General features: G+C 37.2%; 1 protein-coding gene across 8 annotated transcripts in view; it reads left to right on the top strand.

Annotated features, from left to right (window-relative positions):
- Positions 1-24421, top strand: part of KATNAL1 (katanin catalytic subunit A1 like 1) — a 170413-nt gene that overhangs the window by 81663 nt on the left and 64329 nt on the right. For all 8 annotated transcript variants that reach the window (XM_053563664.1, XM_053563662.1, XM_053563660.1 and 5 more), the window contains one exon: positions 21393-21561. In XM_053563664.1, coding sequence (XP_053419639.1) covers positions 21393-21561 — 169 coding nt within the window. The remainder of the gene's footprint in view (positions 1-21392; positions 21562-24421) is intronic.

Raw genomic sequence — 24421 nt, 5'->3', positions numbered from 1 at the left:
CGTAAAGCTGAGTAATATTTCATTGTGTATATATGTGTGTGCCTATAAATGTATATACTTGCACACACACATACCATGTTTCATCTGTCAACGGGCATTTAGTTTATTTCCATATCTTACCTATTGTCAATAATGCTGAAATGAATATGGCTGTTAATGATTTCATTTTCTTTGGATATAGAGTCATTAGTGGGATCGCTGGATCATAAGATAGTTCTATTTTTAACTTTTTGAGGAATTGCCATACTGTTCTTCATAATGGCTATATGGTATCAATTTACATTCCCAAGTAGTAAGTAAGTCTTTTTAAATTATATTCTTTGAGAGAGCTTGTAGTGCCAATAGGTTATGCAAGCTTGAAATGAATCATTTGGCTTGTTCTTCATAGGTGCACTAAAACTCTAATAGGCTTTCTAATATTATTTCATAATGAACCAAGGGAAGTGGTATGTCTGTTTCTGCATCCCATCATATGTAGTTCAGTACCAGGTATGTGTTTCTGTGGACATATCAGAAGATTGATTTTTTTTAAATTGATTTAATTAGTGCTATTCTGTAGAATTTCAGCCAAGAGAAAATTCTTTTTGACTTGGTATTAAAGTTGTTGCCTTATATTTCTTGGGTACTCAGATTATGTAGCTGGTAGCATTTTAAATCCTAATTTGCAGTGAAGAAGATTAAGGCTAAAATCAAGTACTGATAGAGAGTAAATTACCATCTCTTTCATACAGGTATTTCACTCCGGCTCTGGCTCAGTTATTTTCCTGAGATTAGAAGATTGGAGAGCAAATTTTTATATTGTTTCCACTACTAATTGATTATGCAAGTGTACGTCTCTGTGCCTCATTTTTCCCTGTAATGAGATTGGAACCTTTTATATGCCAAGCACTGTACCTGGTACTGTACCGCATATGGTGGGATGCAGAAACAGACATGTTCTTGCTCTCTTAAGCATGTGTGCTTGTAGATGTAGGTGAGAGCCATTACTGTGGTAGAATGGAATGGATTTGGTGATTAATGAGATAGATGAAAGAAAAATTTGAACAGATAGTCAAATATCTAGACCAAACTTCTGAACAGTAATTAGAAATGAGAACCAGACTTAGAAAGAGAGAATTTAGTGGTAGTTATTTTAGAATCATCACAACTAAGGACAAGAAAAATTTTGAAGTCATTCTTTAAATGGTGGATTAGGTTATTTGCCTAATACTATTGGCAAATAGTATTATACTCACTTTTATAACATTGTCGAATCATATTCCAAAATTCTGTTTCTGGAGCATGGAGTGGACTCTGTTTTTAGACACTGAATTGAATGTAGGTAGCAGGGCTGATCAACCACAATAATAACTGACATTTATTGATTTCTTAACTGTAAACTAGGTACTATACTTGTACATTGTTTATTTCTTTTTTAATTTTCATAACCATCTTTTAAAATAGATGTTATTATATTACTGTTATTATTCCTATTTTTTTTAGAAGAAGAAACCAAAGTTTAAAGATCCTAAGCTACTTTATCAAAAGCTGCAATACAGGTCAAATAGGGTCAGCATTGAGAACTGGATTGGATTTAGCAGCGTCAATGCACTGGTGACCTGATGCACGCAGTTCTGGTACAATGGTAAAGAATGATGGAGGGTGTTCAGAGAGTGGGAAGAGAGGAGCTGAAGACAGTGAGTATATATTAACATGTATAATTCTTCAAATTAATCTTGCTGAAAAGTGGAACAGAAAATGAGTCGTAGGCCCGGCCCCTGTGGCTCAAGCAGCTAAGGCACCAGCCACATACACCTGAGCTGGTGGGTTCGAATCCAGCCTGGGCCTGCCAAACAACAATGACGGCTGCAACCAAAAAATAGCCGGGCATTGTGGCGGGCGCCTGTAGTCCCAGCTACTTGGGAGGTGGAGGCAGGAGAATCGCTTGAGCCCAGGAGTTAGAGGTTGCTGTGAGCTGTGATGCCATGGCACTCTACCCAGGGCAACAGTTTGAGGGTCTGTCTCAAAAAAAAAAGGAAAGAAAGAAAATGAGTGGTAATTGGGGAAGACAAGGAGTCAAGGTTTGTTGTTTTAGAGAGTAGGGAGAAACAGGTTGTTTATATGCTGATGAGAATGTTGTGGTAGAAAGGGAAGAATCAATGGTTCCTGGGCAAAGTAGACAACTGCTGGACCAGTGTCCTTGAGTTGACAGGAGGAGGTGGGATCTCATGCAAGTGTTGAGAGAGTGCATGGACAGCTAGCTCAAAGTCACCCGAGGCAGGTGGTTATATGGGTGTGAATGCAGAGAGAAGGAGAGATGCAGAGGTGAGAGCTTGTGCAGGTTCTTTTGTGATTTCAATGAGGAGAAAAAAGCAAGCAAGAACATCTGAGAGGGAAGGCACAGGGAGCAGGTGTTTTTCAGGGTCTAAATTGTGATCTAAAATGTGCCAAGGGTGGGAGGACATCCCATTTGGCTATTTTACTTCATTGTTTCTTTTATGTAAGTTTTCTCTAGGGAGCATTTGTCTTTATTTTATAGAAATCAGTAGTCACTTGTTTGAAATTTATATTTTGGAATTCTGGGTATTATAATAAGTGTGTAAACACTTAGTATTTCTATTTTTTTTATGTTACAGAAAAGGCAACTGAAAGATAGAAATTGTAATTCATTAGAAATAAACTAAGGAGTGGGAACGAGATAGTGGTAAGTCAGAATGAAGAGTAACACGTTACTTTTATATTTTTATTGAGAAGATAATTTGTTTAGCTGCATGCGAGCCTCTGTCATTTCCCCTCTTCATGGTAAACTGACTTTTACTTTAATTGCTAGAAATCCTGCCTCTCCAGTCATTGCAGCATTAGGACTGAATTCTTGAAAATAACAAGTAACTTCTCAATTTAATAAGGGAATATATTTTCTCAGGATTTATTCTTTTTAACCTACGTAACATTTGATAATGTTTACGGTCTTCTTTGGAACTCTCTTTTCCAGAATGTCTCTTCTGTGACATTATACTATTCTTTTCATCTTGTTCTTTTTTATTATGACTGGTCTCCTCTTGTTCCCTAGCTCTCACCCCTCTGCTCTTTTTATAATCATTTCAGCTCAGCATACTCAACACTCACTATATCAGGGCACTCAGGATGCAAAGACCAGTAGGAGGAAGATCCGCACCCTCTAAGACCTTTTTCCTTTGCCCAGAGTTTGATCATTGACCAGGCTACCAGGGTTCTTACGCTAACCCTACTACACAGTGTATCTGAGGACAAGTCATTCAACCTGTCCCTCATATTCTTCCTTTGTGAATTGGGGATCAGTTTGAAAATTACCTCATAGGGTTATTGTGAAAATTAAATAATTTAATGCAAGTAGTATGTAAACAAAATCCTAGAACAGTGGTTCTCAACCTTCCTAATGCTGCAGCCCTTTAATATAGTTCCTGTGGGTTGCAACCCACAGGTGAGAACCACTGCCCTAGAACACAGAAAAAGTTCAAGGCATATTTGTAGTTTTCATTATCTACTTCTCATTCCATACTACTTGATAAGCAGTGGCCAGTACCCTTGCCTCATTCTTTGTTTAGATGTCACCTGGAAAGTTCTGCCCTGATCATCCTATGTAAAGTATTTACCCCTTCACCTCTCATCACCCTTACTCTATTTTATTTTTTTCATAGTACTTACTGCTACCTGATATTATAGTCTGCGTGTGTGTGTTTTATCATCTCTACTAAGTTGTGCGCTCTATAAGGTCGGGGCCTTTGATTTGCTCCTTGCTGTACCCCCAGCAATCAGAGCATTGCCAGTAAGCATTAAATACATTAAAAGAATGGGTGAATAAAATGCTTATTTAGATCTGTGCATGTGTTTACCAATTGCTTATCAGACTTCTGTTTTACTCTTTCTAGATTCAGTTTCCTCCTTGCTAAGGAATATTTAGTATTTCTTACAGCAAAGTTCTCTGTTAGTGGTAACTAACAATTTTTGTCTCAAAATATCTGTATTTCCCTTTCACTCTTAAATTATAATTTAGTGTAGAAATACTAGGTTAGTGGTCATTCTCTATACTTTGAAGATGACATTAATAATAATATTATTTTGCCTTCTGGCTTGATAGTATCATCTATTTGTTGTTTGTTTATAGGTAACTTTTTTCTCATTTAAAAACAATTTTTTGTGTGTGTGTTGAACAGTCTATCAGTCATCTAAGTGTGAATTTATTTTTATTTATATTACTTAAGACTTGTATATCTTTTGTTTATTTCTTTTTAAAAATGCTTTTAATAATTTTGAATAATTATTTTGTAATCTATAACTGGTAGTTCTATTACCTGAAGTTTTTGGGCATCATCTGCTTTTTGTTATTTCTGATGAATCTTGTTAGTGGTACAGTTGAGAATGTCTCTTTACCACAGTTTTAATCAGTTATTCCAGTGTGTGGCTTGTTTAGAAAGGATTGTTATTCCTGAGAGATCTATCTTTGCTTCAGCCTCATGCCTTAGGAATATTACCTGCCTAGGACCACTTTTAGGTAAATTTCTTTGCTTAACAAGGTGCAGAATTGTGTCTCAAATCACATGAGGATGGGGCCTTGGAAGACACTTGCTCACTCCACAAATATAGAACATACAGCTGTGATAGACAAATATACTTCTGTGGGTTTTAAATCTACCCTTTTACTAAGGTTGTTGCCCTTTGAGGGTCTAGGTTTTATGTGATACTCTCAGTTCAACTTCTTTGACTTGTGTGGGCCTGAGGTCCTATCTCAAGTCTTTCTTTGTGGTCATTAAATCTGCAGTCCTCAGACGTATGAAGCCCCCAGATCCTAAAGGACTACCATGTCATCAGCTCATAGATTTATGTTCTTTCTCTCTTTCTTATTCTCTCTTTTCTTCTGTCCAGTAGGTAATTCTCATGCCTTCAGATGAGATCAGCTATTTATATAAAATGATATTTATTATATTTTGAACTTTTTAGGTGTTTTATTATAGAAAGATTTCAGTGCTTTTATTTTTGTTGTCACTGTGTTATTTTTGTAGTTACTTTAAGTTTTTGAGGGTCTTAACCTACAGTTTGTTGGTCTTTTTTATTTTTTATTTTAAAGCTAGTCAAGTGGAGCAGTAGGAATAGAGAAGGAACAAAAATCAGTAAGTGGTTGTGATACTAGTTGTAAACAGCCCTACATTCAGCAGCCCAGTTTGTTGTTTTTGATGTCTCTTCTGCATAGTTGAGAACGCTTTTTTTTTTATCAAGGCTTTAGTTGTAGTTAATGTGTGGACAGAAGGGATATCCACTGCAATTGTAATATATATGTATATATTAATATTTTCAAATAAATTATAGGCTTTTTGAATGCTGAGACTATATGGTTTTAGTATTCGCTTTTTTAAAAAAAAAAAAAATTTTTATTTTGGCTTGGCGCCTGTGGCCAAGCGGCTAGGGTGCCAGCCACATACACCTGAGGTGGGGGGTTTGAATCCAGCCCAGGCCCGCCAAACAACAATGACGGCTGCAACCAAAAAATAGCTGGGCGTTGTGGCGGGTGCCTGTGGTCCCAGCTACTTAGGAGGTGGAGGCAAGAGAATTGCTTGAGCCCAGGAGTTGGAGGTTGCTGTGAGCTGTGATGCGACAGCACTCTACCCAGGGTGACAGCTTGAGGCTCTGTCTCAAAAAAAGAAAAAAATAAATAAAATAAAATAAAATTTTTTTTATTTTACTTTTAAAATAAAGTCTTACTTGGGCTACAGTGCAGTGGTGTCATCACAGCTCGTTGCAACCTTGAACTCCTGGACTCAAGTGATCCTCCTGCCTGAGCCTCCCTATTAGCTGGGACTACAGCCATATGCCACCATGCTCAGCTACTTTTTGTATTTTTTTATAGAGCAGGGTCTTATTTGGATTACAAGTGTTAGCCACTGCACCTGGCCATTATCCCCTTGTTTTATAGATGAGTAGAATAATCTCAGAATTTGAATAGAGACTTACCTATGTGATTTTATCAAAAGTTCAACTGATAGTATGTTATTTTCTATAGAGGTTACATAGTTCCGATAATCTGAAAGAATACCATTGTCCATCTAGTTTTAAGGTCTTCATAGTTAGGCAGAAAATAAATATCTGAGATTTTTCAAGTTCAAAGTTCTTTACAATTAAATGGAAAAGGTAAGGGCCTATCTTTAGAGCCAAAGAAAAGCAAGATGCAATCAAGTAATTAACTGACTTGTTAGGAATGTAGAATTCTACCGTTAGACTAAAGAATAAGTAATGTTATTACCACTCCCCCACTTTTAAAATGGTAGAATTACTGGCTTAGCAACTTTAAATAAGATTTAGCATGGCCCATCACAGTCACTGACAAGAATCCACTCAGTATGCTAACTGAAATACAGGTAGTTCCCAAGTTACAAATGTCCAACTGATGTACAACTTGCTCTTATGAACAGGGGTTAATACAGGTAATAGATCAATATACCTGTTCCACCTTACATGCATATTCAACTTAAGAACAAACCTGCAAAACCTGTCTCATTCGTAACCTAGGGACTGCCTGTACTGTATTTTGCTGTGTATAATGTGCCCCGTGTATAATTTAGGTAATCTTAAATTTTACATGCTTTGGGCCCAGACTTTCAGGGAAAAAAATCTTTCATTTAATTTTTTAATTCAAATTTTTATTTGTTTATATTTAAGTACTGTGTTTTATGTATCATTAAGGAATTTTAGCATTTATTTTCAACATATTATGATATAAGAAAGTTAAACTTTTAAGCCATCAGCATAAGTAAAAGAATTAAAAACATTTATATAGATACAGAATCAGTACCGCCCATGTATAATACTCATCCTTATTTTTCCCTCAAATACTTGTGGAAAAAAGTGCATACTGCGGGTGCCTGTAGTCCCAGCTACTCGGGAGGCTGAGGCAGGAGAATTGCCTAAGCCCAGGAGTTGGAGGTTGCTGTGAGCTGTGTGACACCACGGCACTCTATCGAGGGCAATAAAGTGAAACTCTGTCTCTACAAAAAAGAAAAAAGTGCATACTATACATGGCAAAATCTGGTAACTGGTTGTGGGTAACATCAGAATGCTAAGAAATCACTCTCCATCATATTAAATGGGATTGCATAATATTTAGTGTGAAAAGTAGTAGATCTCATACAAGCTGAAGTTTTTGGTTAACTATTAACCTTGGTTAACCTGGATGGTAAGTGTTTTCTGATGGTTAAGCATCTTTTCAACTCCAGGAAGATTTAATATTAAAAATAGACATATCTAAGAAATCAAAGCTATAGTAATATTTTTCTTTTAAGGGATATGTGCATATTTATTATTTTATGTACTTGGAATATTTAAGAAAATATGGTTAATGAGGGTGATATGCATATAATTAACTTTAAATGTATCATGGAATAATTTAGATTTGTAATCATTTTTTTTTTTTTAAGTTTTTGGCCGAGGCCAGGTTTGAACCCGCCACCTCCTGCATATGGGGCCAGTGCCCTACTCCTTTGAGCCACAGGCACCACCTTTTTATATACTATTAAATGTTTTATTGGAACATTTAGGAGAAATTTAAAATTACCTTATTTTAAGTTTGATTTATTATAAAATCTATAAAAGCATGTGTAAATTATGCATTATTAAGTAAAGCAGTTAAAGAACTAAGAAGTAAATAAAATATATTAAATATATAGAAGGTAGGTAAAAAATTTTGGTGGCATGTAGTAACCTGGTTTGTAAATGGGACCAAAAATTATTCCCAAATCTTTTAAAAATGACTTCTACAATCTGCTAGGCCTGTACATAGAAAAGATTTGTAGCTGAATCTAAAAGCTTTCAGGAAGAACTAAAGTTTTTACATTTTTAACTTTAATAAGTTGAATATATTAAAAGTGGCCAGGCGTGAGGCTCAACACCTGTAATCCTAGCACTTTGGATGGCCAAGGCTGGTGATTGCTTGAGCTCATGGGCTCAAGACCAGCTTGAGAAGATTGAGACCCCTATCTCTACTAAAAAAGTACAAAAACTGAGGCAAGAGGTTCTCTTGAGCCCAAGAGTTGGAGGTTGCTGTAAGCTATGATGACGCCATGGCACTCCACCCAGGGCGACAGCTTGAGACTGTCTCAAAAAATAAAAAATGAAAAATAAAAGTAAGCCTCTAAAGAGTATTTTCTGCACAAAAAACACCCCTGCAGGGGATAATAATACAACTCAGATCGACATTGCCTGTTGACAAAGATAATTTATCTTCATCAAGATAGATACATTAAGAAAGTAATTGTCAATAGTCAATATGTTTCTATGTAATTGATTTGCCTGGATAATGAGGGAAGAGTTAACCCAATAATACAGCCTTTTATATTGTGTAGCATAGAGCCTTGCATTCAATAGGAGTTCAGATATTTGTTGGCAGAATTAATAAATAATATGTTAAACAGATTCCTACTTACGATATTTGTTTATAATCTTCTGATAGGAAACAATTAAAAACGTATAAAGTCCTTTTTAGAACTGGAACTTATTAAAGATTAAATTCTGTCAAGTGACTCAATTTGTGACAAAGACAATAAGTAAAGTTCAGGAGGGAAAGGGGTGTCTTATTAAGAAAATGTTTGAGGCTCGGTGCCGGTAACACAGTGGTTACGGCACCAGCCATATACACTGAGTCTGGCAGGTTCGAACCCAGCCTGGGCCAGCTAAACAATAATGACAACTGCAAGAAAAAATAGCTGGGCATTGTGGCAGGCACCTGTAGTCCCAGCTGTCGGGAGGCTGAGGCAAGAGAATCACTTGAGCGCAAGAGTTTGAGGTTGCTGTCAGCTGTGATGCCATGGCATTTTATAAAGTGAGACTCTGCCTCAAAAAAAAGAAAGAAAGAAAATGTTTTAGTTGATTAAATATCCATTTTAGTGGGAAAAAAATCATAATACTCCCTCCCCCACGTTACCCCATACAAAAATTAATTTACAATAGATCAGTACTTAAAACACAGAATGTAATAAAATAAAGCTCCTAAAAGGAAACATGGGAGGCTATCGTGATGATCATGGTGTAGGAAAAGATTTATTAAACTGGACATTAAAACATTGTAGATAAGATCGGTAAGTTGGACATCTAAAATGACCTTCTCTTCATCAAGATAGATTCATTACCTGACAGAAGACTTGAATCTAGAATATATAAAGAACTACAATCAGGAAATAAATATAAAAAAGGCAGTCTGATTTTTTAAAAAATGGACAAAAAACTTAAACAGGCTCTCTACAAAAGAAATCAAACTTATGAGAAGATGTTTAGCATCTATAGTCTTTCAGTCAAGGCAAAGTAAAACCACAGTGAGATACTACAATATTCCCACTGGAGTGGCTAGAATGGAACAACTGGTACTCTCATATATTGTTGATGAGAGTAAAAAATGGCATCATCACTTTGGAAAACTATTTGACTCTATCTGTTAAAGCTAATCTTTCATATACCTTAAGATCCAACAATTACACTCTAGTACGTACTCCAAAGAAATGAATGCTTTTGTCTTCATTGTATGAACATAATGCTCATATTCATGGAAACTTTAATGATAACTTCAAACTGAAAACAACCCAAATACCAATCAACAGTGGAATAGTTAACTGTAATATGTTTATATAATATAATACTACACAGCAATGAAAAAAAGGCAAACTAATGCTATGTGCAATTAGCACAGATGAGTTTTGCAGGTAATATGGAGAGAAAGAAACCAAACATAGAGTATATACTACATAGGATTCTGTTTATATGGTTCTGAAAGATGGGCAAAACTACCTAGGATACTGAGGTCAGAATAGTAGTTACCTTTAGGAGCTGGTATTTACTAAGAGGAGACAGGAAAGGGCTTTCCGAGATAGTGAGATATGTTCTTAGTTTGATGTCCTGGTGGGTACATGTTACAAAATTTTTTGAGTTCTATGCTTAATATATGTTCATCCTACTATATGTGTATTATACCTTAATGAAAAATAAACTTTAAAAATTCTACAAAGTGTTACCATCTCCATTTACAGAGGAAGAATGTGAGGCTTGTGGATGTTAGGTGTTACACTCATGTAATCAGTAATTGGTAGACTTGGATATAAAAAGATATCCGGGTTTAAGGATTCTAAATGTAATGCTGACTCCAGATCACCATTCTGTTTCCCTGTGAAGGTAGGAGTAGTGTTTATAGTATTTTTATGCAACCATAACATCTTGCATAGCTTTTGTATTTACTGGGTACACAATAAATATTTACTGATTTAAAAAAAAAGTAGCAGTTATATATTTGATGAGTAGACATTAGAATTCATAATCATTGATATTTAATTTCAGGTCATAGGTTTAAACTTTGTTTTCTGCCTGCTAATTTTTCACCAAGTAATTTCTCATGGATTCAGGTGTCTCAAATACTGACTTTAAGTTCTTGTAGTGAAAATGTCAGTGTGGACTAGTTAGAATTTGTGTTTCTTCCATTTTTATTAGCTATGAGAAGAGAAAATAAACAAATTGTTTATTTTAAAGTTATATAGATTAGTTTCATAGCTAGCTTAGGCTGTCTTTCTTTTCCAGAAGTCAGCTAGGTAATCTGCTTTGTGGTTTTGGGCAAAAATTGCAGTTGTTCCAAATTACTTACTCTAAATAATATCAGGACTCTTAACAATGTATGGACAAGTAGATGTAACCAGAGAATTTTAAATAATCATCAAATAGAAAAGAGAGCTCAGTAGCTCTTTAGGAGGAGACTTTGTATCTACTGGAGAACACTGTAATGGTCAATTACACCCTCCTTATTAATATGGCATGAAATGGAGGCATCTTCAGTAGAGATTCCTTTCTCTTTGACTTCCTGGAATTGTGTAAGAATGGTACCATTAGGACTGACAGTCCCATTTCCATTGCCTGATCTTTTATTGCGATTTGCCAGATTCAGGTACAACAGGTTTCGCTTGGGTTGTGTACTTTTGAGTCCTCTTTGCTAGAAGATGGCAAAAACTTTGTAGCAACCGTATGGTTTTATTATTGGCGCTCATACATTTTAACTAGCATTTTAATACTACATATAATTAATATTTAAAATTTTTAGTAACTACTGACTTGAAAAAAATGATAATTACAATTGATACAAGATATGAAGAACTACAATATAATAACACCTATGTACCTGCCACCAAGTTTAAGATAAAAACTTTACTATTATTTTTGTAAGCCTCATATGTGCTCCTCCACATCTGGCCCTTTTCCTTTCCTTTCAGAGATAACCACTGTCCTGAATTTGGGGTTTATCTTTCCCTAATCTTGCTTTATACTTTGACAATGTATGTTTTTATCACCAAACAATATCATATTTTTCTTGGAATCATTCAAAATATGTGTGTATTCTTTCAACTTGCTCTTTCAGTCACATTAATTCATGTTCACATTTGTATTGTATTCCTTTATGTGGATGTGTACTCATTTATATATCAGTAATGAACATTTAGATCATTTTCAGGTGTTTATTAGAAACAGTGACGGTAAGGACATCTATATATAATAAACTTAATACAGCTTAGAAAGAGGAAGTACTGGATTTTAGAGGCAGTCAGGCTTATTTGCGCGTGTATTTCCCCCCCTTCCTATAGGGAAATCTGAAATAGAAGAACTGAGCACGGAGTAGACATTTCCATCCTTTATCTGCACCCTAACTAGTTATTCTCTATATTTGAAGTGCTATAGTACAGTATCTGTTTGACCATTAAAACAGAGGTCAGTGATGCTGTTTAATCTTACTAAGGTCTTTTTTTAAAAAGAGACTAGTGAAAAAAGTCTTGACTTTTATTGTTTATACAGCTTGGAAGCTGTCACTGCATTCTTAAATTGAAGCATGTCATTGTGCAGTGATGCGCTAGTGGACAAAGAAATACAGAACAGAATCAAGATGTCCTTTGGGACGTTGACAGAGTCTGTTACAATATATCAAAGTCCAGTGAGATGGAACTGAAGACTTAACAAAGCACAGGCACACTTCCTGTGAGACATGGGACTTTCACAAATGGCACGTCTGGCTTGAGCAGTTTCATTCAGACCATTTATGAGCCCATGAGAATATTGAGTGGCAGGACAAGGCTAGTAACAGCAGACACTTGGAATGCAGCCTATGAACAATTCTTCTCCCACACAGCTTAACTGAGGTAGATGCTGTGCAAAATGGATGACAGGAGGGCTCCTAAGTGACTAAGAAATAGTAAGCTGAGGTGGGGAAAGCATCAGCTGAGAAGGCAGAAGAAATGTCTCAAGACTTGCTGCCGTTTACCCCTAAGCAATGAAGTCTAACTGGCCAAGCCCAGCAGATGACTAGCAGCCTGGAATGCTGCTCTAAAGGGTGGGCTTGCTGTTGTGAGCAAAGGCTTCAGGCTGGCTGTTGAATCTAAAAAGCAGGACACAGGTGGCGCCTGTGGCTCAAGGAGTAGGGCGCCAGCCTCATATACCACAGGTGGTAGGTTCAAATCTGGCCCTAGCCAAAAACTGTAAAAAGCAGGACCCCAAACAATGACAGATTATTTAAAGCGGGCACAGCTGCCACCAAAAGGGCAAACTTGACATGTGTTGGGTGTAGAAGAGGTTTTTTTTTTTTTTTTTTTTTATTGTTAAATCATAGCTGTGTACATTAGTGCAATCAAGGAGTACAATGTGCTGGTTTTATATACAATCTGAAATATTCTCATCAAACTGTTCAACGTAGCCTTCATGGCATTTTCTTAGTTATTGTATGTAGACATTTGTATTCTGCATTTAGTAAGTTTCCCCTGTACCCATTCTAAGATGCACCGTAGGTGTGGCCCCACCCATTACCTCCCTTCATTCTAACCTCCCCCCTCCCTTTCCCTTCCTTGGCCCTTTCCCCATAGTCTTGTGCTATAGTTGGGTCATAGCCTTCATGTGAAAGCTATAATTAAGCTTCATAGTAGAGCTGAGTACATTGGATACTTTTTCTTCCATTCCTGAGATACTTTGCTAAGAAAAATATGTTCCAGCTCCATCCATGTAAACATGAAAGAGGTAAAGTCTCCATCTTTCTTTAAGGCTGCATAATATTCCATGGTATACATGTACCACAATTTGCTAGTCCATTCTTGGGTCGATGGGCACTTGGGCTTCTTCCATAACTTAGCAATTATGAATTGGGCTGCAATAAACATTCTGGTACAGATGTCTTTGTTATATTGTGATTTTTGGTCTTCTGGGCATAAACCTAGTAAAGGAATTACAGGATCGAATGTCAGGTCTATTTTTAGGGATCTAAGTATTCTCCAAACATCCCTCCAGAAGGAACGTATTAATGTGCATTCCCACCAGCAGTGTAGAAGTGTGCCCTTTTCTCTGCATCCTTGCCAACATCTCTGGTTTTCGGATTTTGTTATGTGGGCTACTCTTACTGGGGTTAGGTGATATCTCAAAGTAGTTTTGATTTGCATTTCTCGGATGATTAAGGATGATGAGCTTTTTTTCATGTGTTTGTAGATCGCACGTCTGTCTTCTTTAGAGAAGTTTCTCTTCAAGTCTCTTGCCCACCCTGAGAAGGGAATCACGTGTTCTTTTCTTGCTAATACGTTTGAGTTCTCTGTAGATTCTTGTTATTAGACCTTTATCGGAGGTCTAACCTGCAAATATTTTCTCCCATTCTGAGGGCTGTCTGCTTGCTTTACTTACAATGTTTTTGGCTGTGCAGAAGCTTTTTAGTTTGATCAGGTCCCAGTAGTGTATTTTTGATACTGCTTCAATTGCCTGGGGAGTCCTCCTCATAAAATATTCACCCAGGCCGATTCCTTCAAGAGTTTTCCCTGCACTTTCTTCAAGTATTTTTATAGTTTTATGTCTTAAATTTAAATCTTTTATCCAGTAAGAGTCTATCTTAGTTAATGGTGTGGGTCCAGTTTCAATCTTCTACAGGTTGCCAGACAGTTTACCCAGCACCATTTGTTAAATAGGGAATCTTTTCCCCACTGGATGTTTTTAAGGCTTGTCAAAGATCAAATAACGGTAAGTAGCTGGATTCATCTTGGTTCTCTATTCTGTTCCAGACATCCACTTCTCTGTTTTTGTGCCACTACCATGCTGTTTTGATCATTATCGATTTATAGTACAGTCTCAGGTCTGGTAGCGTGATTCCTCCTGCTGTGTTTTTATTACTGAGTAATGTTTTGGCTATTTGAGTTTTTTTCTGATTCCATATAAAACGAAGTATTATTTTTTCAAGATCTTTAAAATATGACAATGGAGCTTTAATAGGAATTGCATTAAAATTATATATTGCTTTAGGTAGTAGAGACATTTTAACAATGTTGATTCTTCCCAGCCATGAGCATGGTATGTTTTTCCATCTGTTAACATCTTCAGCTATTTCTTTTCTTAAAGTTTCATAGTTCTCTTTGTAGAGATCTTTCACATCCTTTGTTAGGTATACTCCCAAATATTTCATCTTCTTTGTCACTACTGTGAAAAGAATAGAGTCCTTGACTATTTTTTTGGCTGGTTTATTGTTGGTATATATAAAGGCTACAGATTGATGGGTGTTGATTTTGTAGCCCGAGACATTGCTGTATTCCTTGAACATTTCTAGAAGTTTTGTAGTAGAATCCCTAGCGTTTTCCAGATGTACGATCATATCATCTGTGAAGAGTGAAAGTTTGCTCTCTTCTGATCCTATGTGGATACCCTTGATCGCCTTTTCTTCCCTAATTGCAATGGCTAAAACTTCTATTACAATGTTAAAGAGCAATGGAGACAACGGACAACCTTGCCTGGTTCCTGATCTAAGTGGAAATGATTTCAATTTAACTCCATTCAATACGATATTGGCTGTGGGTTTGCTGTAGATGGCCTCTATTGGTTTAAGAAATGTCCCTTCTATGCCAGTTTTCTTAAGTGTTCTGATCATGAAGGGATGCTGGATATAATCAAAAGCTTTTTCTGCATCAATTGAAAGAATCATCTGGTCCTTATTTTTTAGTTTGTTTATGTGCTGAATTACATTTATAGATTTACGTATATTGAACCAGCCTTGAGACCCTGGGATAAATCCCACTTGGTCATGGTGTATAATTTTTTTGATGTGTTGTTGGATTCTGTTTGTTAGGATCTTATTGAGTATTTTAGCATCAATATTCATTAGTAATATTGGTCTGTAATTTTCTTTTCTTGTTGAGTCTTTCCCTGGTTTGGGGATCAAGGTGATGTTTGCTTCGTAGAATGTGTTGGGTAATATTCCTTCTTTTTCTATATTTTGGAAGCAGTTTAGTAATATAGGTACTAGTTCTTCTTTGAAGGTTTGGTAGAATTCTGACATAAAGCCATCTGGTCCTGGGCTTTTCTTTTTAGGGAGATTTTGTATAGTTGATGCTATTTCAGAACTTGATACAGGCCTGTTCAACATTTCCACTTCGTTCTGGCTAAGACTTGGTAGGTGGTGTACTTCCAGGTTGGTCTATTTCTTTCAGATTTTCATATTTGTGAGAGTAGAGTTTCTTGTAGTATTCGCTAAGGATATTTTGAATTTCTGAGGGGTCTGTTGTTATTTCATCATTACCATTTCTGATTGATGAAAATAGAGATTTTACTCTTTTTTTCCTGGTTAGGTTGGGCAAAGGTTTATCTATTTTATTGACCTTTTATAAAAACCAACTTTTGGATTTATTGATCTGTTGTATAATTCTTTGTTTTCAATTTCATTTAATTTTGCTCTGGTTTTGGTTATTTCTTTTCTTCTGCTGGGTTTGGGGTTGGAGTGTTCTACCTTCTCCAGTTGCTTGAGATGTTCCATTAAGTTATTAACTTCCTCTCTTTCCGTTTTCTTGAGGAAGGCTTGCAGTGCTATTAATTTTCCTCTTAGGACTGCCTTTGCAGTATCCCAGAGGTTCTTGTAATTCGTGTCTTGGTTGTTGTTCCAAAAATTTGGTGATTTCCTTCTTAATTTCGTCTGTAACCCATCTATCCTTGAGCATCAGGTTGTTTAGCTTCCATGTTTTTGTATGAGTTTGCAGGTTCCTGTTGTTAATTGAGTTCAACTTTTATTCCATGATGGTCTGAGGAGATGCAAGGAATAATTTATATTTTTTAAAATTTGCTGAGGTTAGATTTGTGGCCTAAGATGTGGTTGATTTTGGAGTATGTTCCATGGGCTGATGAGAAGAATGTGTATTCAGTTTTGTTGGGATGAAATACTCTGTAGATGTCTGTTAAGTCCAGATGTTGAATGGTTAAGTTTAAATCTAAAATTTCTTTGCTTAGCTTCTTTTTGGAGGATCTATTCAGCACTGCTAAAGGGGTGTTAAAATCTCCAACTACTATGGAACTGGAGGAAATCAAGTTGCTCATGTACGTTAAGAGTTTCTCTTATAAATTGAGGTGCGTTGTGGTTGGGTGTATAGATATTAATAATTGAAATCTCATCATATTGAGTATTACCTTTAACAAATATGAAGTATCCATCCTTATCCTTCTTTATTTCTGTTGGTTTAAAGCCTATTGCGTCTGTGAATAGGATTGCAATGCCTGCTTTTTTCTGCTTTCCATTTGCCTGGAGTATAGATGACCATCCCTTCACCTTGAGTCTATATTTGTCTTTTAATGTAAGATACGATTCTTGTATGCAGCAGATATGTGGCTTGAGTTTTTGTATTCAGTCAGCCAACCTGTGCCTCTTTAGAGGACAATTTAAACCATTCACATTAATTGAGAATATTGATAAGCCTTTTGAGAGTCAAGTGGACATTTTTAATCTTTTTGCGACTGTGGAAGTTGGAATTTGATCAAAATTTTCTGCGTGGGTTTACTTTTGTGGTGGGGGATTACATTGGTCTTTATGGAGGATAGGTCTGAGAATATCCTGGATAGCTGGTTTAGTTATGGCAGATTTCTTCAACATGTGAATATCATTGAAGTAAGTATTTAATTTCTCCATCATAAATGAAACTTAGCTTAGCTGGGTATAGGATCCTGGGGTGAAAGTTATTTTGTTTTAGGAGATTAAAAGTCGATGACCATCCTCTTCTAGCTTGAAAGGTTTTTGCAGTGAGATCTGCAGTTATTGTAATATTTTTCCCCTTGTAGGTAATGGTTTTCTTTCGTCTGGCAGCCTTCAGGATTTTCTCCTTCATATTAACTTTAGTGAAGTTGATTATGATGTGTCTGGGGGATGTCTTATTCGGGTTGAGTCGTGCTGGAGTTCTGAAACTGTCTGCTATCTGAATTTCAGAATCTCTAGGCATGTCTGAAAAGTTCTCCTTCATAATCTCATGGAGAAGAGACTCTGTGCCTTGTGAAGCCACTTCGTTGCTTTCGGGGATCCCTATAAGACGAATATTGGTTTTCTTCGAATTATCCCAGAGCTCTGTGAGAGAGTGATCTGCTTTTGCCCTCCATTTCTTTAACTCTTTGAGAGTTTGGGAGTGTTCGAAAGCTTTGTCTTCAATGTCAGGCACCTGTGGCTCAGTCGGTAAGGCGCCAGCCCCATATACCGAGGGTGGTGGGTTCAAACCCGGCCCCGGCCAAACTGCAACCAAAAAATAGCCGGGCGTTGTGGCGGGCGCCTGTAGTCCCAGCTACTTGGGAGGCTGAGGCAAGAGAATCGCTTAAGCCCAGGAGTTGGAGGTTGCTGTGAGCTGTGTGAGGCCACGGCACTCTACCGAGGGCCATAAAGTGAGACTCTGTCTCTACAAAAAAAAAAAATAATAATAATAAAAACAAAAACAAAAAAAAAAAAAAAAAAGAAATCCTTTCTTCTGCTTGCTCCATTCTGTTACTGAGGGATTCTACTTTGTTTCTGAGATCTTTGAGGGCTGCAACTTCTTGTCTCAATGTGTCAAAATCTTTGTTCATTTGGTCTTTTAATTCGTTGAATTGTTGAGATATCTTTTGGGTTACTGTTGGAATTCTAATTCGATCTTATTTGCTATCCAGATTCTGAATTTGATGTCTGACATCTCAGCTATTTGTTTGTGCATGGGATCTTGTGCTGTGTCTGCCCCATTGATCCTTGGGGGAGTTGATCTACTCTGATTGTTCATATTGGCCAGAGTTTTCCTGTTGATTTTGCCTCATGATTGTTTTTCACCATTGCCTCTGGCTGTCCTCAGAGTTTGGGAGGTGTCTCTCCAAGATTAGACCCCAGCGGGATCACTCTATTGTTGCTGGATCTTTGTAGGGAGTGACCCTGTGTAGTTCCTCGGGGGTTCCCCAGCCAGGGAGTTCTGGTTGTGGAAGCAGCTCTGGAGTGTGAAACACCCGGATCCAGCAACAGGGCGGGAGGTAGTGCGCACCGTTCTGGGAGTGCCTGGTTCACAGTGACTTTGGTACAGAACGCCCAGGACTCCAGCATTCTCTGGACATGAGAAGGGCTCTGCGCAGAGGCAGGGAGGGCTCCAGGGGCCTCGCAGCTAACAGAGTTCCTGGCCAGACGAGCGGGCCTGTATGGAGGCAGGGAGGGTACAGGAAGGTGGATGCAGGGTTGTGTGGCTCCCACAGTTCCTGGTCCGGGCATGCGGAGGCTGGCAGGTGCAGCTCCCGGTTTGGGGGGTCGCTGCGTAGCTCTTACGGAGGTCCAGGCGGGTCGAAGCCCAGGAGTTTGAGGTAGCTATCAGCTGTGACGCCATGGCACACTACCCAGCTCAACAGCCTGAGGTTCCAGTGTGCCAAAACCGGTCTCACTCTGCCACTGTGGGTTAAGGTTGTAAGGCTGCTCAGTCCCCGCCTTTAGGCTGCTCAGTCACTAGGTTACTAACTCCTGCCCCATCCTTGGTCTACAACCCTGAGGACGAAGCTTGCTTGGACAGTTCTCTCACAATGGCTCCCTGTGGCCCACAGCTAAACACTATTAGCTCCGTCTGGCTCAGCGACTCAGTCTGGGGCCCTAGACAATGCCCAAAGTTCTCTGCACTCCTGCTCAAGCTCTCCCCAAGGCAGTTCAACTGAGTGCCAAGTCCACAAACACCGAAACAGTTCACAGGTAAGGCCTTTCCAGTTTGTAGTCTCACTGCTGGTTGTTCTTACGGCTGCCAGTGGGATTAGGTCGATCGAACACACGCAACCACTTGGCAGTTTTCCGCTGTTTTTGTCCTCCTCTTGGGGTCCAGCAGTCCCTTGCTGACTGCATGTATCCTCAAAGGGATGATTATAGGCAGATCCCACCAGCCAGAGATGCCTGGAGTCTTATCTCCCCAGACTCACCGTGCCCTGTTGCCTAGAAGAGTTTTTCATGTCATTATTTATCTTGGCCATACCCATGAATCGGATTCAGGAAAGGCATTTATACCTCTACAAATATATGCAAAAGTAGAATTGTATTTGCTTCATAAAAACAAAATAAGTTAGTTGCATTGAAATTCTTAAAAAAGAGTAACATTTTAAATGTTTTAAAAATTAACCAGCCTCATTATATTTTTTTTATTGACAGAATGCTTAGAAGACTACTAATACCCTAGAACCAATGACACAGACTTTAGATTTCAAAATGCCTTACAGCCACCTTACTGTGTACTATTTTCTAGTTCCTTTCCTGTGGATTTCTTTCACAAGATTGCTTGTTAATCTTTGTCTCCTTCTAAGGCCAGCATGTTAGAAATTATATATCACCTAATGGGGGTTCAATAAATAATTATTTAACTGGACTGAACTCTAATGATTAAGATGTCAGTGTATGGTAACCTAACAGACACAGTTTTCATTAGTTCTTCCTTAGCAATTTCATGATGTAGTCTTCATTTTTTTTTTTTTTTTGTAGAGACAGAGTCTCACTTTATGGCCCTCAGTAGAGTGCCATGGCCTCACAGAGCTCACAGAAACCTCCAACTCCTGGGCTTAAGCGATTCTCTTGCCTCAGCCTCCCGAGCAGCTGGGACTACAGGCGCCCACCACAACGCCCGGCTATTTTTTTTGGGTGCAGTTTGGCCGGGGCTGGGTTTGAACCCGCCACCCTCGGCAAATGGGGCCGGCGCCCTACTCAATGAGCCACAGGCGCCGCCCATGATGTAGTCTTAATTCCAACAATTTGAGTATGCTATTTTGGACTTGGAACATGTTAACACGTGTTTTAAGTTTTTTACCCCTGGTTTGCACCTTCTTTGCTTTGTCATCCCCTCTCCTATCTTGTTGGATTCATTGAATTACGTACATCTTTTCTCATACCAGGAGTGAAACTCCATGTTGAGTTAGTTGAAAGGTGAGGCTGAAAGGGGGATAAAAATAGATAAGGCACCTGAATGAAAAAGGAGTATATACAAATGGGGCTTGAAGGACTCCAAATACAAACGTAACTAGAGAGAGAAAAGGTAAGAAAGTGGAGGTAGAAACAGTGCAAGGAGAAAGAACTAAGATTAGATATGAAGTTTTAGTCTCTTACCCAAGACCCAAAAAGAGACAAATACTTAACTGAGGAACCTCAAAACTTCACTGTTTGAAGGAGACATGCTTCATATTACAGTCAACAAAATACACCACTTTGTATAGTGACATTTACATATTTATCAAATTCTTAATAACATTTGGAGGCCTGTATAATTAGAATGATCCTGTGATTTTAGACCCCTTTAAAGCGTGAATATTTTATACAAAATTATTTTATTTCTAAGAAAGCAATTGTTTACTGGATGTGTTAGCTCATACCTATTAGTACTCTGGGAGTCTGAGGAGGGCAGATTGCTTAAAGTCAGGACTTTGAAAAGAACAGCCTGAGCAAAAGCAAGACCCTGTCTCTACTAAAATAAAAAAATTATCCTGGGATTGTGGTGAATGCCTGTAGTCCCAGGTATTTGGGAGGGTGAGGCAGGAGGATAACTTGAGTGCAGGAGTTTGAGGTTGCTGTGAGCTAAGATGATACCACTGCTGCATTCTACCCAGGGTGACAGAGTGAGACTCTGTTTCAAAAAAAAGAAAGAAATCATTAAGCTCTGCTTTTTGTAATTTGATGAATGGAATGTTGCGTTTTCTAATACAGAAGCAGAGAAAGTCATCTTGGTCATAAAAAATAATAATTATCATAAATTAGTAAACTGCGAAGATTGAATTTCTGTCCTTTCAGTTTTTAATACGTTGGTTTAAGATAGTTATTGATTTTCTATTACACTATGCATACTAAAATTATTAGATGGGGCTAATCTGTGTTGCCCTCTATTGGTGATTAACGGTTATTTTTGCACAAAATAATTGCTGCCATATGAGTCATTCATATGCATTTAATAATTTTATCAGCTAGTACATTTTGGAGACAGGGATTTTTAATAACGTAATAGAGCCATGAACTGGCAAAAAGTGGAAAAGTGAGATTTGGGGCTTCTTGATTGAGTAGTTTTGTTGACCAAAGTTGTATTGAAATATTTTTGCTTTTGATTAATTTTAACTTTGTTTGTTTATTTTTTTTTTGTCAGAGCTCCACCTCAGATCAGGCGTTCCACTCGAGAAGTAAGACCTCTGAGGAAAGACATGGCGGGAGTAGGAGGCCGGGGACCTGTAGGCCGAGCACACCCTATATCAAAGAGTGAAAAACCTTCTACAAGTAGGGACAAGGATTATAGAGCAAGAGGGAGAGATGACAAGGCAAGACATTATCTCTTTTTAATTTGCTGACTTGAAGCCCTTGAAATTTGAATATTATGATTTTTGTTGGCTTTTCAAGGTTTTGATGTGGAAGAGTTAAAGTCCCAATTCTAAACAAAAGCCTCCTTGGTGTTTTGAAAGCGATGCTGCAGTGCAGGTAACTCCAGGATAATATATATACACATGCGTAAACGTATTTAGTAAAATGGATCCTTTATGGTAAAATTCAAAGTAGAGTTTTAAAACTTTAAAAAATAATAAGTATTCTGAGTTAAAATGAACAATAAATGATAACAATTATAGGGGAAAGACTTATAAGAAAGTAGATGTATACACTCACAGAATAAGATGAGGGATGTGATTTACTACTGCTTGTAAAGTATAGAGTAGAACAAGGTTTTTTTTTTCCTTAATGAGAAAATTTCCCTGTCTTAGGGTTCATTGTGCACATGCACTTATCTCGGAAATTGGTGAGTAAGCATAGTGGAAATTCTGTACTTCCCTTAAAATGGACTTTAAGACAATGAGTTGAAGATAATCTTTCAGAGTAAGGAAGTAGCAAGATGATTCAAAGCATCTCTTAGCCTTGATTTTAGTGAAAAGACAAAAGTTTTTAGTGATAGCATTTCTCATTTCCATTGTGATGTCATAAATGAATGATGATGTAATCGAATTGCCACAAAGAAATTTTCTTGTACTATTATTATAATAATAGTTAGGAATTCAGGATCTGTAATCACATTCATGTCATGATATATATAATGAAGACATATCTTATAAGCGATAAGTATTTGTCCTTTAAAGTATATACTAGAGTATTTTTATTGCATGTAGTTTTGATCAGTATTGAACTGTAAGTAGATCAGCTTCTTAGGCCTTATGGATCTTTAGACAATGATAGAATAAAACTGGTGTTTTCCAACTATTTCTATTAATGAGATAGATTTGAAGACACATTTTACTTCTCTGCCTTTCTAGGACATTGAAAATGAATTAGATGTTTTTATGTTTGTAATTTGTTGAGGCTTTTATGCTGTAAAACAGTATTTGTGTCTCAGATCCGATTAGTAAGGGTACAAATAAATAAATTTTTTCCTACTGATAAAATTGAACTAGTTCTCCTCCATTATCAAATACTACATAAATGGATATTTAAAAATCCATGTCTTAAATATTACCTTTGTTTCTTCTTCTGTCCTTTGTGCAGCTAGTCTTGGTTTGCATTTTAGAGAATACAGTAGGGGCTGAAACCAAGCCTCACTGTGTGAGTAGCTTTTCAGATAAACTTTTAGGACAGGATGAGGAACTTTCAGTCTTTAATTTCACATAACACAAGAGAAGAACCATGGTCATGGTTTATTGGATGTTCCTTTGCAGGGCACCATTCAGAGTGATTATGTAATAATTTATGATATAATCCTGTGAACTAGGTATTTTATTTTCCCCATTTTAGAGATAAAGAAACTATGGTACAGAGAGCCAAAGTAACTTGCCAAAGGTCCTAGAGTAAAGATGGGGCCTGGAAGAATGGGATTAGTGAAGTTCACTTTTTCCCTGTTTATCTTAAGACTTTTCATCGTATGCGGTATCCGTACGTACCAAGCTAGGTTAGAAATCTGGATTGGATTTGGAAAAAGAGATCCAGAATTATGAAATAAATGTTTTTTATTTGTTCTTGAGACAAAGTGTCAAGCTGTTACCCTGGTTAGAGTGCCATGGCATCATAACTCACAGCAACCTCAAATTCTTGGGCTTAAGTGATTCTCTTGCCTCAGTCTCCCAAGTAGCTGGGACTACAGGCGCCTGCCACAATGCCAACGGCTATTTGTAGTTGTTGTTGTTGTTGCAGTTGTCATCATTGTTTTAGCTGGGCCTGGCTGGGTTCGAACCCACCAACTTTGGTGTATGTGGCCATTGCCCTAGTAACTGAGCTATGGGCGCTGCCCGAATATTGATTTTTAAGTGTGACTCTTAAGCAAACAACAAAATCATCAAGTAGCATTTACTTTATGTAATGTACATTTTTCTGGAGATCTTAAGTTGTCTATTATTTATAGTGTTTCCAAATAGTTTTCTAAGCCTTAATTATTCTTTCAATGACATGTAAGTTCTCAAAATGTCATTGGCAAGTAAGCCTTTTATTAAAGGACAAACCCAACTCTACAGTTGTGTGGAGGCAAAAGATATTTTCTGAGTCAGTGTGGAGGCAAAAGATATTTTCTGAGTCACGGTGAAAACAAATGGAAACTTCATTAGCATTTGAAAGGTGTATTTGACTCAGTTATGATTGTCATAATCACTCAAATATTTATTAGAGTATTAGTGTTCCTAAAACTCACTGAAGGCTGTAATAGGATTTGAGGGAACTTAGATGAAACTGACAGATATCCACTTCATTGAAAGCTAATTTGAAAATGAGTATTGGAAGTATCCTCACAAGTATTGTAGTCCCTGGTGGTTTTTATTTTTATTTAGATTTGTTTTGTGTGTTATAATCAGCTTTAAAAAAATTGAAGTAGAATAGACTAGAAAATTCAGTATTTAGTTATATAAATGTATAAAAAAATTAGTTATATAAACATACATGTGTGTATATATACTAGCTAATACTCTAAAATGTATTTATTATTTTGTGTCATGGTCAGAATTTTGGAAGCTGCTGCTGTACTTCAGTCACTTACTTTATAGATGTAAAAAAAAAAAAAAGTGAGGATAAGAAAAGTTAGGCATTCTTTACAAGGTCCCTGGTATACTTGGATTTTTAGTTTGATGTTGAGTACTATGTGATAGAACAATTCATAATAGCAGTAATAGCAATATTATTCTTCCTTGAGCATACTTCACCTTTTTTGAAGCTTTC

This window comes from Nycticebus coucang, chromosome 15 (genome assembly GCF_027406575.1).
Source record: "Nycticebus coucang isolate mNycCou1 chromosome 15, mNycCou1.pri, whole genome shotgun sequence".
Taxonomy (NCBI): domain Eukaryota; kingdom Metazoa; phylum Chordata; class Mammalia; order Primates; family Lorisidae; genus Nycticebus; species Nycticebus coucang.
Note: the sequence above shows the minus strand (reverse complement) of the source record. Positions and strands in the feature narration are given on the sequence as shown.